Source organism: Lontra canadensis, unplaced genomic scaffold (genome assembly GCF_010015895.1).
Source record: "Lontra canadensis isolate GAN:19392208 unplaced genomic scaffold, GSC_riverotter_1.0 scaffold24, whole genome shotgun sequence".
NCBI classification, from domain to species: Eukaryota; Metazoa; Chordata; class Mammalia; order Carnivora; family Mustelidae; genus Lontra; species Lontra canadensis.
Genome location: NW_022631018.1, coordinates 14620784 through 14634815, shown reverse-complemented (window position 1 = coordinate 14634815; position 14032 = coordinate 14620784). Strand labels below are relative to the sequence as shown.

Genomic DNA, 14032 nt, shown 5'->3' with positions numbered 1-14032 from the left:
GCTAAGGTATGTCCTGGGTGTCAAAGTGAAAAGCACATTTTTGAATACTCTGTTGACAAGCACCCTCCACATATTCTTTCTTAAAAAAGTACTCCAGGAAATTAAAAAAAAAAAACCTTCTAGAACATGGTAAAATAAATCCAAAACAAATGGGAAAGACACGAGGTCTAAGAAAGCAGAGAACATGTCCAAGAATGAAATTAAATAACATGCTATTAGCAAGCATCATACCCAGAAGAAAGTCAGTTCCCAATAAAATTTCAACAAATACTACGATTAAAAAACTGGATACCCAAGTGGTATGATGAAGAAGACAGACTCTCTTTAACCAATGGTGGGGGCGGGGGGCAACAAGGCAACTGGAAAATCCAGGAAAAACAGGTATAGCCCCAACTAGAAGCCAAACTAAAGTACGACCTGATCTGGAATACCAACATTTGTTCCCTACGGCTCTTAACACACCATACCCATCACACAACTTTCGTTAGCAGCAGGTAGTATGTACTTATCACACTATTGATTACTGTTGCTCCAAATCAACACATGAAACTATTACAAACCTTGGCAACATTAAATAAATGTTACAGTTGACACAACCTGGGAGGGGACCATGAGGAATTCGGGGGGAAGATTGGGAGGGGTACTAATTTTTCTCAACTCATAAAGTGACAAGTTTAGAGATGATGCCTAAGTATCTTCTAGAATTAAGAGTGCCAAGTGTTGGAAGTATAACCATGAAGCCCTCTCCCCTCCTTCAGGAAGGAAGGAAGAGAACAGGTATTACAAGTTAAATTCTTTATTTTCACAACGGTGATATATATATACTCGATTATGTAAGATTACTCAAATATAAAGCTTAGCATAATATACATAAAATTGAGATAATAATCACCAAAAAAATTAAAAGTAGAAAAGATCTAAAGTGGTTATATCCCAAAAGAGAAACCAGTCTGAAGAAGTAGAGAGTAGAAAAGACTGTTTCTTATCATTATATACCTTTGTGTACTGCTAACCAATGTAAGAAAAACACAACAAAACCTTTGTCCATCTTTTCTTGTTTCTGTATCTCACACACTATATACCAACCTTCTCTTATGGTAGTTCAGACAAGACACAATTAGCTAAACAAACTCAAGAACCACCCTAAATCCCTGACAAAATGCCGTGACCACAATAGTTTACACTGGTGTTAAAACTCTCAAAACACATCCACATCCACTGTCTTACTTAATCCTCGCACTGGTCTTACAAGAGCAGATTTTAGAGCTTAATAAAGTATTACTCCAAAAGGTTTACCTGATTTGCCATCCCAAAGAAAGAAAGATAGAATAAATGTTAATTGGCAAGTTAAAAATAAAGAAAAAATACCTTGACACAGCAGTGAAGTCTGAAAATGCCTCCTAAACTATATAATAGAACATACAATAAATGAAACAACAGTAAAATACTGGCTGAAACAGTTTTTATCGTGAAACACACACTTACCACATGACCACAATCTCATTCCTAGGTTACTGCCCAAGAAAAAATGAAAATACATCACACCAAGATACACACTCCCTTGCTCAGAGCAGTTTCATTCGTAACAGCCAGAAACCAGAAACAACCCAACTACCCATCAGCTGGTCAAGAGATAAATTGTATTATGGCCCAACTATGGAATGTGACCCAACAATAAAGAAACAAACTGATGATATACACAACAACACGATGAATCCTTGAAGTACTGCGCTACGTGAGAGTCACCAAACAGAAAAGGCCGCAGGCCTCTATTGATAAGAGATATTAGAAAAGGAAGATTCCAGTGGTATCACATCAGTGGTTGTCAGGGTTGAGGAAAGAGGACTGACTGCATCGGGGAATAAGGGCACTTCTGGGGAGACAGACATGTCTGCTGTCATACCTGTAGTGCTTGTTACACTACTGCATGAAGGCAGCAAACTCATCAAAGTGTACATGTAAAATTGGTGAATTTCATTGTTCTGGAAATAATAACTCAATAAGGTTGATTTTTTAAAACTCAGGCATACATAATCCCATTTAACTTCTGACAACAGGTTTTCAAGCATAAGAATTAACTACGACCCACAAGGAACACTGCAATCACATATTTAAAAGGCAACTTTTAATCAGAACATAGATCCAGTACACGGAATTTAAAGAGTCCTGACAGTAAAACAGTCCTCATGCTACTCAATTTGGCCACGTGGATACACATTTGTTGCCTGGCAACTGGTCTACACTCCAGATTTCTTGATAAACATATTGACCACATTAGCAGGTGACCTCACAGAGGATAAACTAAGCTTTATGTTGAAGAGTTCTTCCGTTAGTATTAGAGAAGAATAATAGTGCATTTGAATTATTTACCTAAAGTAGGAGTGAACAAGAAATACTAAAACTAGATCATGAAAAATAAAAATATGAAATGAGACATAAACACACACACACACACACACACACACACAACACAAAACCTTTTCTTCATTTGGTCTTTTACTTTCAGACTCTCCTTACCTAACTAACATGGACGGGTGAAACCATGAGTGTGAGGGAGAACTCTTTCCCTTTAAGCCTGTAAGCCCCTCCCCTGCTACCGCCCAGACCTGCTTAATATAAATTTACATGTCTTTAAATGCTGATGAGTTAGACACTTTTCTAGGTATCAAATCATCTGAAAGACATCTCTCTGGATTGTAGAATCTGTGGACATGGAAAAACACAACAAGAAATTTCTGTAACACAACATACCAGGAGGCCAAGTCTTCGTAACGTTGATGATAAATTATCAAAATCAAGAATTACAAAAAATCCCTAAATAACAAGCAAATTCCTCACACATAAGTTAAATATTTCTCTCTTACTGGACTTTGTGAACAGCAATGGAACAAATACCAAGTTCCAGGACACCAGTGACCGTTAGCACACTTACCAAACATACTACTTTCGGCTTTGGTGAGTACTTACCCCTCTTCTGAACCCAGCCTTCTTTCACAACGGTAACATCGCTCATGATGGCTCCCCTCTGAGCCCCCAACTTGGAGAAATGCTACTTTGTGGTATCAGCTTTGGGGTTTGGATTCTCTGCTGCTGCTGCTGCCCTTCCCACTCTCTAGTGATGACTCAGCCTGGAAGGAAGTATTGAAGAAAGAATTTCTTTTTTTTCCATTCTTGCAACTCACATAGCAATAACAAACAACTAATTCTTTGTAAATGTCTTCAACTGGCCTGACCTCACATAAAACTCTAACTTCTCAAACTGGGAAACTCATTTACTCAATAGTTCTAGAGTGAACGTGCTTCCCTGGGCTTATGACAGATTTCAAACGATAGTGAAACTTTTAACCTAAGAGGCTGTAACAGAAATGTCTTAAGAAAACCACTGTCACACCTATACAAAGAATACAGAACATCTGTTCAGTGCTATGTGTTGGAGGTGAAAGGGGAGAGACTGAAAGTTGGGGGAACTAAAAGCAAACTTTCGTGTATGTCTAGTTCCGAAATCTCTGGGGATTTAGGAATACTTACGGCAAAGCAATTGTGACTGTTTTTAATAGCTGTATTTTATGGAAAACACAATGTGCTAAAAACCAGCACTTGCATATGCTTACTTTGCCCATACTCCAAGAAATAGTTTAGACAATCAATGAGTTAGATGACAATGAGTTTTTGGATAACAATCAATAAATTATTATAAATACTACGGAGTCCATTATTTTTTAAAATACACGAAGTGAAACCAAAGGAATATGAAAGTGGAAAAAAGTACGGGGTATCCAGGCTGTGTCAAGAACAGTTGCTTACATCTATCATTCTCAGGAAATCCTCACAATAAACCCAGGAGGGCACCATTAACTTCATTTCACAGACGAGTAAACTGAGGATCGCACAGATTAAGCAGCGTGCCTGACTTCGACACGACTACTGCATGATGGAGCCCGGATCTGACCCAAGCCATCACACTCCAGAACCCACATTCCTAACTCCAAGACTCTACTGCCTTCAGATAAAAAGAAGCCAGAGTCAAAGTCTACATATTTGTAAAAGGGCCACAAATTTAGCAGGAAAGCTTTTAGGAAGCAAAGCAAATGAGACACAATCAGTTTTAATATTCGCAAGATCCATAAATATTTTTTAAAAGAAAAAAAGTTGCTTCAGAAGGAATAGTTTTTCTTGGGATAAAAATCTGGAATTTATCCCATGGGTCTTTGTAAGATACCTTGCTGTATAATAAACAAAGTCCCCAAAAGTATCCTCATATATACACTAATGAGTTTTACAGGGCTATTTCTCATTGTCCCTCTCAACCTAAAAAGGAAAATGCAAAGATAAAACAGACTTAAAAATATTTCCAAAGAAAGGGACCAAAACATGTAGTCCAGGGTATACTGGCATTATATGTCCAAAAGCACAGGCATAAAATTTAGATAACCAGAAAAATGGACAGATGGACTATATAACTATACTATTTTCTCAGACTGGGTGTTGTTAATAGTCCATAGCAGCAAGTTCAAGGTTAGACTCCCTAGCTATTACTGGAACTGAATCATGGGTCATTTTCCAATGCATAGTAAGTAGAAAACCTAATCACGTAGCAGTGAGGAATCAAGACTAACATTTTCTTAAGAAAGCTTGACTAAGTTTGTGCGGCTGAATAGAAAAGCATCCCCACAAGTGCCCTCAGCACCTACAGGTAAGGCCAAGACTGTCCTCAGAAGCAATGGGGTCTGCCACTGCAGAGAAAGGGATACTAGAATCTAAATATATTTTCCCAAAATATGTTTGAAAGAACACCAAGAGAAATTCCAGGGCGGCGAGGGCCGGGGGGAGGGAGGGTGCAGGGGAGAGAGAAAAAGAAAAAAAAAATTCTTTGGTCAAGTAAGTTTGGGAAAAATTCTACGAACTATTCTTTCTCTTGAAACATCACTATTAAACTATTAAAGATACAAAATATGTACAACCTTGTTTATCCCAGCAAATCCTCAACTTATTGAACCTACAGGGCTCTTTTTTTTTTCTTTAGATATCCAGAGGAACACATTTTGTGAAATGGCCACAGAACTCAAAGCAAGACTCATTTCATCACTAAAAATGGGCAAAAAAACAAAAACAAAAAACCTTCAATAAAGAATCCAAACATTATTTTAATTTGATTTCTATAACTTCCTGAAAACTGGCTCCATAATACAGAGCCAGGTAACTAAAAGGGTTACCTCCTTCTACTACATAAATAATTACGAGGACATTAAGTATCGGAGTCCCTAGCGCAAACTGAGCGCAGTCCTTCTCTTTGGTGGCACCTGTAGCAAGGGACCTCATCTCATTCAAGCCCTTCTTGGTTCCTGACTATAAAGTGGTATTATCTGGATAGAAAAAATTCCTGTCTTAATATTCTTGGGATTGGAAATGGAACAGATCAGGGGTGAGCATTCAGTAATAACCAAAAAATGATACCACTCCAATAAACATATAAAATATCTTCCTTTCTAGTAAAATAATCTGCATTACAACACACCTATGGAGAACACTAAAGAAAAGTCCTTTCAAAACTCATTCCATTTTTTAAGCTGACGTTTCACTGTTGGACTCTCAAAGCAGGAAAGGACCTTCATTTTACAATTGAGGAAACAGAGTTCAGATGGATGAGGAGACTTGCCCAAGGTCGCACAGCTGCTTTCTGAGGGAACCAAGAGCAGAGAACCATGCACAAGTTCTTTCCACTAGCACCACCGCTTTGGTACAAAACAACATACTGAAATATCCAGATCAACCCAAATCAATGAGTTTTGTTTTAAAATGAAACTGTTTCAGGATGCCTAGGTGGCCCGGTCCTTGAGTGTCTCACTTTTGGTTTCCACTCAGGTCCTGATCTCAGGGTCTTGAGATCAGCTCCGTGCTCAGCACACAGTCTGCTTGATAGTCTTTCTCTCTCCCTCTCCCACTGCCCCTCCCCACTCTCAAATAAATTTTTTAAAAAATAAGTGAAATGAAACTTTCAAAAAACTAACTTTTAGATAAAAATATTTATTGGTGCTTCTATATTTAAAGTGTTGAAATGTATGCTAAATCAACAGGACAAAATTTATAATCATCATCCAGGACCAGTAAATCCACTCATTATGGAAGTGGCTTTATCCAACTGCATCTTAAACTCTTACCAAATTCTACCCATAATCATAACATTCAGCTTTAAAGTTGTTCCTGGGACTCTCAGCTAAAATGATACCTTCTTTGAAAACACCTTAAAAGACATTCAAAGTATACTCCTGCAGAATCATGGCCAATAGGCTAGAAATAAATGCTGTCCTGTGCGCAAAACACAATGCTAATGACTCTTAAGCAATCCACCATATTCTTCGATTTAATTTCCCTACAGTGGCAACCCACTTGCACCAAGTCATCTATGCTCTCCCACTCCCATGTTCCACGTGGCTAAAAACACTAATCTGCCAAAGGATGAGCTGGACATGAACTTCCCCTCCTCCTACAGCCCCGGCTTCTCCAGAAATACGTTCTATCCAATGAGCTCTAAAAGACAAAATTTGGTTTCTTTTTCTTTTAAGCCTAATGCATTAAATATTTCATTGTTGAATAATCTAATTTTGTCTATTCTTAAAAAAAATGTCATACAAAATTCTTGGCAGATTCAATTTAGATTTTATACAAAGCAGTTAAACTAAAGGTACTTTCATTCAAAACTATTAGAGAATCTGATGATAACAGCATTTGAATATCACTTCACAATTTACAAAACATTTTCACATCTTGTACCTCATTCAATACCATTACTATTTAGTAAAGCAATTTGACAGTGCGGGGCACATAAGATAGACCCAACAAATACAGAAGAAATTAATGAGTGGATGAATGAAAGAGCACAATTACAGCTTTATATAACTAATGAAGAACAAACACACTAGATAAATGAATATTATAAGAAACACAGAGAGCAGTATCATGTCACCTTAAATACAAACCTGAACTCAAATGTTATAAAAGCATCTACACAGAAGTAATTTAAATTACAATAAATATCCTTCCTTATCCCTTAAAGTATGTTTACTGCAGACCTCCACTAATTGTGAGGACTGGCACACATTAAAATTATGCTCCTTTTCTCCATGTTTTTTGATACTTTTTGTTGAGAGGAGGCCAAGTTTCAACTCCCAAAATTATCTTTGTGGAAGAAAGAAAGAGAAAGAATGGTGTATCTTCTTAATGACCTTCATAACAATTTTAAAAAGATATTTGCTTCCTTAAGGCAAAAACCATTCAGTTTTAAGCAATAATCAAAGTTCTTCAAATGTCTTTCCAAAATCTCATTCACTCAAGTAACATTTACATGTAATCAGTAAACAGGTATTAACTGCCTACTCTGTGACAAGTACCACACTGAGTATACACGGAGGCGAGCAAAACAAAGGTTTGAAAAATATCTCTTCCAAGTAATAATTTGTTATCAAAGTGCTTTCACATATTTGTGAATTTGACTCTAGAAAGAAATCTGTCCAGTAGCTACAGCATCTACAATTCTGAACCTAGGCAAACCGTGACCAACCAAATATGACATTATTTCCTCGCCGTTACCATAACCAGATAGTGACAAGTAACAAGTGTGACCGCCTGCAATTCAAGTCTTCTATCAGTTAGGTATGCTTTCTACCAAATAACCCAATAGGAATTCTCAGAAGTATGTGTAACATTTGTGAATATCGCTGTGAATATTTTTTCTCTTTGAGTTATTTTTCAAAAGTCCAATAAACACAATGTTTTCAAATAAATTAAAAATCAAATATGACTGCAGCATCACAAAGGAAATGACACCAACAGAAGACCAGAAGGTTGACAAAGTTAAAAGGCATGCCAGCAATTTTCTTTTTTACAAATTAGAACAAGATTCACGGGTTAGCAATTTCCTACATGTTAATTTCTAAGTTCAAAGCCACAATACTATCCATAATACAACTTCCTCTAAACCATATCCTTGGCTGTAAATAATACTATGAAGAATATACTTGCCCTGCACCACGACTTTTTATATCCTTCAGCTATGCCTAGCCAAACTGAATTAATGAAGGTCTACTAAGGTACAAAGACAAGAGAATTTTGCTGCTTTGAAATACAAATGATTGTCAAGGGTAACCATACTACAATTCTACCCTATCTACAGATTTCAAGAAGTAGGTGAAACTAACTTATGCCATAATAAATGCCTAAAGTCATATAAAACTCTTTAAAGGATTCAAGGGAAAGGAAAAATACTGAAATAAAGGGAAATTCAAGACAACTTGCTCTGCACTTCAAATAACTCTCAGGCTATCTGTCCCTCTCACAAGTTGCTATCCTGTTCATAAACCTGTCATATGGGGAAAGCAAGCCACAAAACTTTCTTCAGAATGCAGTAACAGACTTTATGGATTTTCTTAAAACTAATAGATATCTTCACCGTTTCATCCTACAGGAAAATACTTGAATTGGCATAAGCAAGATTTCCAACTTTCACGCAAAATTTCAGTTCTTTCAATTCGCAAATTTTTAAATATTCAGACAAAAGTGGAGAGTATTTCTCCTCTTCTCTACCTCGGTTTAGGGCATTTGAATGCCGTTTGAACCAACACATCCATGAGTAACCAAACGAAAAACAAACAAAAAAAAACTTGTGCTGGGTGCTGTATTTAATATTCTAACTTGAAGCAACTAGGAAAATGCCTATTGGATTCCTCTGGTTCACCTAAACCACTGAACAAGCCATAGACAAATGATCTCCTACCTTTCTCATATTAAGTGTGGCTTGTCTCTATGTGAAGGCACCTGTAATACAACAGAAGAAGGTTGAGGGTTGCCCCTGAAAGAATTTCGGTTGCACAGAAGCCATACTTTTCCAAAACACATATAAAATCCTTCTAAAATCTGCCTTGGGGACCTCATTGACAATAAAATGAAAAAAAAAAAAAACCCACATATATACACAAAATACAGTTGGTATATGGTCCATTAAATGTCAAGAATCAGCATGACGGATTTTACCCCTGATTAAACTGAGAGTTAACCCACAGGTATGGAATCCTTTAACAAAGTTCATCACAATGGTGCATCAAGGAGAGCACTGGGCAGGCCCAGAAACTGGGGTCCCTGTTCCCAACTCCGCCCCACCCTGAGTGACGCCACATCAAGTCCTTTAATTTCTCTGTGCTTCACTTTTCTTAGCCATAAAAATAAGAGTGTAGCATTAGACAAATAGCTTCACAGCTCTTCCAGAGTTGGTATTTATGATTCTTCAAGTTCAAATCCACCAAGCATCTACTTCGCTTATAGATGGCATCTCTGGTGACACCATCATGATTATACACAGTTTCTGTTCTCAAAAGTTGAATACATAGTCGGGAAGATAAAATATCAAAACATCAATCTTACTTAGACAAAATTCGAACTGAACTCCAGTTCTGGCAAAATACCATCTTCCTCCCCTTCCCATCCCCTAGAGTTCCGAACAGAGTCAGAGCCTTAAGAGTCTTCTATAGATTTCTTCTGGTCAATCATTTTACTTCTCCCCTTGAATATTACCAAAATAAACCCATTTACAAAATGTGAAATCTTGGCAGTTGGTGATAGCTAAATATAAAGAAAGTACTGAAAAGACTACTGAAAAGCAAATCTATGGGTCAAGAAACATGTATTAATTTATCTATCAACTACTACGTGAAGGTTACCTGGCAAAGGAAACCTATTTACATCTAAATACCAAAAGACTAGGGCACTGCAATAACATATGTAAACAATTGAGGCACTGAACTTGGTCTCTGAAACAAATGAAATGAAAAAGACTGTTAAGGGTCTGTCGATAATACTTTTTTTTTACTCTATTACTGAGATTTCTATGGAAATCATTGTACTACATTACTGAAACTGAATATGTCACTGGGAAGTCTAATGAGAGGTATAAGCAACTTAGGCGAAATGCTAAGGAAAAAAAGTGTTTCGGAATGAGGACAGTCAAAACGGAAATGGCTTTTTATAATGCCGCATTAATAAGTGTTTTCTCTTGTGAAAACCACTTTCATAAAGTAGCAGGGGCTGTTGTGAAGATTAAACCAACGGACACACATTAAGCACCTAGAACAGCACCTGGTACTTGGCAAGTGCTCACCAGGCACTGGCTGGTATTGACCCTAAACCTGACCTCACGCTGCCGAAAGACCACAGTAAAATTTTTAGTTAACATCATATGATTCAGGGCTATCCTTCCAGGTGACTACAGAAGAGTGTGTGGTGTATAAAACGAGTACTCAGAATACCAAGGCACACTCCTGAAACCTGGAGCTAAAAACAGAGCAACTTCAAATGATTTAAATATTCTAACACAAACTTACAAAACTTCATTGTGTGCATTAAAATGTATGTTAAGAAAAACAAAAATGCCAGTCAAATTATACGACTGATTCGATCAAAACAAATGAAATGGTTTATTTTTCTGTCTTGAATCTTATGGTATTCAAATATAAATTATTGCAAATTAAGCATTTTTTAATGCTTAAAACTTAATCACATTATAAAGGCAAAATCCTATCAAATCATGCAAAAAACCCAATTAACATGAGTTAACAATAACTGCCTTATCTTCTCAAGGGTGAATTCTTGAACTAAAAAAGTTTTACAACAAAGTGTAGCTATCTTTTCACAAAAATATGCAAAGTTCAGGTAAACTCTAAACTTCCACAAAATCAATTTATCAAACAGGTTCCTCTTTTTAAAGAAAACCAAAAAGTTGGAAATTTCCATTGAATTTTTAAGAAATAAAATCTCTTGTATGTTTAAATCAAAAGCCAGAGTTTAAAAAAATCTTAAACCTCTACTTTACACGAGATTCTATTATGCCAAGTGCATTTGTCCTAGGGTATGTTTAACCAGAACATGTTTAGATTTGCAATGATTCTGAAAACAAATTCTCTTTCTAATGGTAGTAATCTTCTGAATGATATGTAAATAAGGAAAGTTTTTAATCAAACTAGCTCTGGCACACAGTTCACACTCAAATATTTGTTGGAAGAATGAATGAAATCTCATTTAAAATATTTTACAGCTATAAAACTACATAAACCAAAAACTCTAAAGCTGAACCCTTGAGCACCTTCACATACACAACTTAAACTAAGAGTCAATGTCAAACTAAAAACGAATTTTCAGTTGGATAACAGCTCACTAAGGTAATTCTTACAGAAAGACTAAGCATAGGGGACAAAATGGATATAAGTAGTAGTTTCCTAAGTTTTTTTGTAGAATTACTTTAGGTATTTTTTAAATGCTATTGGAAAACCTACTACTGCAAACACCTACCACAAACAAAACATAGCAACTGAAAACTATAGTTCTACACTCATCTAAATTCTAATGGTGTCTCATTCATGATATATGCACTCCCTCACTTAAAAATTAGAAGCACAAGCCAACCAAAGATATTGGGGTCAACCTTAGTGAGACCAACAAAAAGCAGATCTTCAAATACAGTCTATGTGGTAAACTTTCCAAGTCAAGATTATGTGTTGCCAAAAGAAAAACAAAAACAAAATACAACACTCCTGATATGCATCTTCCAAAGTATTGCACATTCATCTCAGAAATCAAATAATTTACCAAGAATTAGATTTCTTAATAAAGAAATGCATTCCTGTCTTAGACAACCACTTCCTGAATGTGTGTTGGTTTTGGACGCCCACCGCCTGGGATATTCATATTCATTTATACGTATTTTGCAATGATATTTAACTTCTGAAAGCAAACTTTCCTAAGCCAGGTTTACTGGATTCTTCTAGCTTTGGCTTTTTCAACTATTTCCTAACAATGTATAACCTAATTTAATGAGTTTCCACCAAAACCCAAAGGGGGGGGGGGAGTAGTAATTTACAATTTACAGTAATTTACATCTTTATAAAAGATATAAAATGACCATGCCTTCCCAAATATGGAACATATATCCAACTTGACGATTTCAAGCACTTGGCAAGGTATTAAACTGCAAAAAAAGTCATCATGTCACATGTTTTAGCTACAGGATGAACTAAAAAAGTATGAACATTTTCTTAATAGTACTACTTAATACAGATACACAGGTTCCGCTGTGAACTTATCTTTGAAAATGTAATCCATTACAAACTACTGGGCTCTCGACCAATTACCACACTGGTGAAATGAGTTGGTTTTATTTTCATAAGGTTCTCCTGATGCAAAAAAAAAAAAAAAAAAAAAAAAAAAAAAGGGAGCATCCTACCCTTGGCTTCTGGGAAAGCCTTTCCTCTGATTTAAGATAAACAGTCAATATCGGTACTGAAGACCTGGCCCCAAAGAGACTGAATCCAGCCTAAGTGAAGATCCCCGGGGTAATCCCAAACAAGGAGTGACCCCGCCTGGGAGTCAGGGTGAACCCGGCGACCGGCCAGGCTTCAACTTTGGGCTCTGAGGGCCCAGCCAGCATCATGGCTGATGCAGACCCGATGCGCAGGAGGAGGAGGTGAACGAGGAAGAGGCTGGTTTGTTTACTTGCAGCCGGAGCCGCCGCCACCGCCAGCAGCTACAGCATCACTGGATCCGCCAAACCCAGCATCTTCCGCACATTTCTATTCTTAGCACACAACTCCCAAGCGGATTAAAACCCCACTACTATTAAAAACACAGACGAGCACGTTACCCACCTCCCACACACACCCCCGCACCCACCCCACCCCCCCTCTCTCCAGGGCAGTCTTTTCCTGCGCGCCGGCTGCCGGGGAGGGTGGGGAGGAAGGAGACCCCGGGGGACGCCGGTGCATCCCCGCCTGCACCCCACCCCGCGCGCGCAGACAGCCCCCGCGCCGGGGAGCGCGGCAGACGGCCCCCTCCCCCCAACCCAAACACGCCGGCACCCGCGCTCCCCGCGTTATATAAGCCCGCCGCCGCCCCCGCCCGGCCGGCGCCCCCTCCCCACGCCGCGCGGCCCGGGCCGGCGGGGAGCCGGAGCTGCGCAGGGACTGGAAGCGCCAGGGCCGGGGCAGCGCAGACGCGGCCGGTACCGCTAGGCCGGGAACACCCTCCCCGGCCCCCCGCGCGCCGCCGCCCCCCCAGCTTCCCCCGGAAAGTGAGGGGGTGCCGGTGTCAGCGGCGCCGGGCATCCCCCGGCCTCCCCACCTACACCCACACCCGAGCCTCCGGTGACCCGGCCCCCGCCCACGCCCCCGGCGCGGTGACAACCCAGACGCCCCCGCCTCCCCCCCCAACCCCGCCGCCGCCTCTCCCCCCCTGCCCGAGGGAGGCCCGGGGCCGTGGGCCCGGAGGCCAGGCGGGGAGGGGGCGAGCGGGGGGGCGGTGGCTGTTACCTGCAAAGGCGGCGGCGGCGGCCCCGCAGCTGCTCCGGCGGCGGCGGAGGATGGAGCCGGGGGGGCGGGGGGAGGAGAGGGGGCGACTCGGGGGTCCCCCCTTCCTCCTCCTCCCCTCCTGTCCTCCCCCCACCCCGCAGAGCCTCTGGCCCCCCTGGAGCCCGGTGAGGCCGGCGGGAGGGCAGGCGAAGGCTGCAGGGGAGGGAGGAGGGAGCCGGCCGGGCCGGGCCGCGGAGCTGGAGCGGGAGGCGGCGGCGGCGGCGGCGGCGGCGGCGGCGGGAGGGGAGGGCGGAGGGAGGGCGGCGGCGGGGGGAGGAGGAGGCGGAGACTCTACATGGGAATCGGATATCGGCTACAAATTCAATTCATCACCAGAAAACACCGCTCGGGCGGGGGCCGGGTCACGCCGGCGAGGCGGCGGCGGGCGGAGGCTCCGGGGCGCGCCCGGCGCGGGTCGGGGGTCTGCGGCCTCCTCTGGGGGTGGGGGGCCGCGCCTCGCCGCGGGGGTGGGGGTACCCTGCCGCCGCCTCCCCGGCCCCTCCTTCCTCCCTCCCGGGCCGCCGCCGCCGCCGATCGTTTCTCGCCGCCGCCGCCGCCGCCGCCGCGGGGCTTGTTGTTGACTTTGAGGAAAACTCCTGACGTCAGGGGCTGGCTCTCGGCGACTGGCGGGAGCGGCTTCCCCGCGT

General features: G+C 41.0%; 1 protein-coding gene across 2 annotated transcripts in view; it reads right to left on the bottom strand.

Annotated features, from left to right (window-relative positions):
- The window catches only part of AKT3 (AKT serine/threonine kinase 3), a 295963-nt gene extending 282363 nt beyond the window's left edge, over positions 1-13600 (bottom strand). The window contains exons 1-3 of one of the 2 annotated variants that reach the window (XM_032862896.1): positions 13347-13600; positions 8771-8811; positions 2968-3128 (exon numbers count right to left, since the gene is read on the bottom strand). In XM_032862896.1, the coding sequence (XP_032718787.1) occupies positions 2968-3013 (46 nt within the window). In that variant the 5' untranslated portion in view covers positions 3014-3128; positions 8771-8811; positions 13347-13600. The remainder of the gene's footprint in view (positions 1-2967; positions 3129-8770; positions 8812-13346) is intronic. The other variant, XM_032862895.1, reaches the window with a different exon arrangement.
- Positions 13601-14032: the final 432 nt, after the last annotated feature.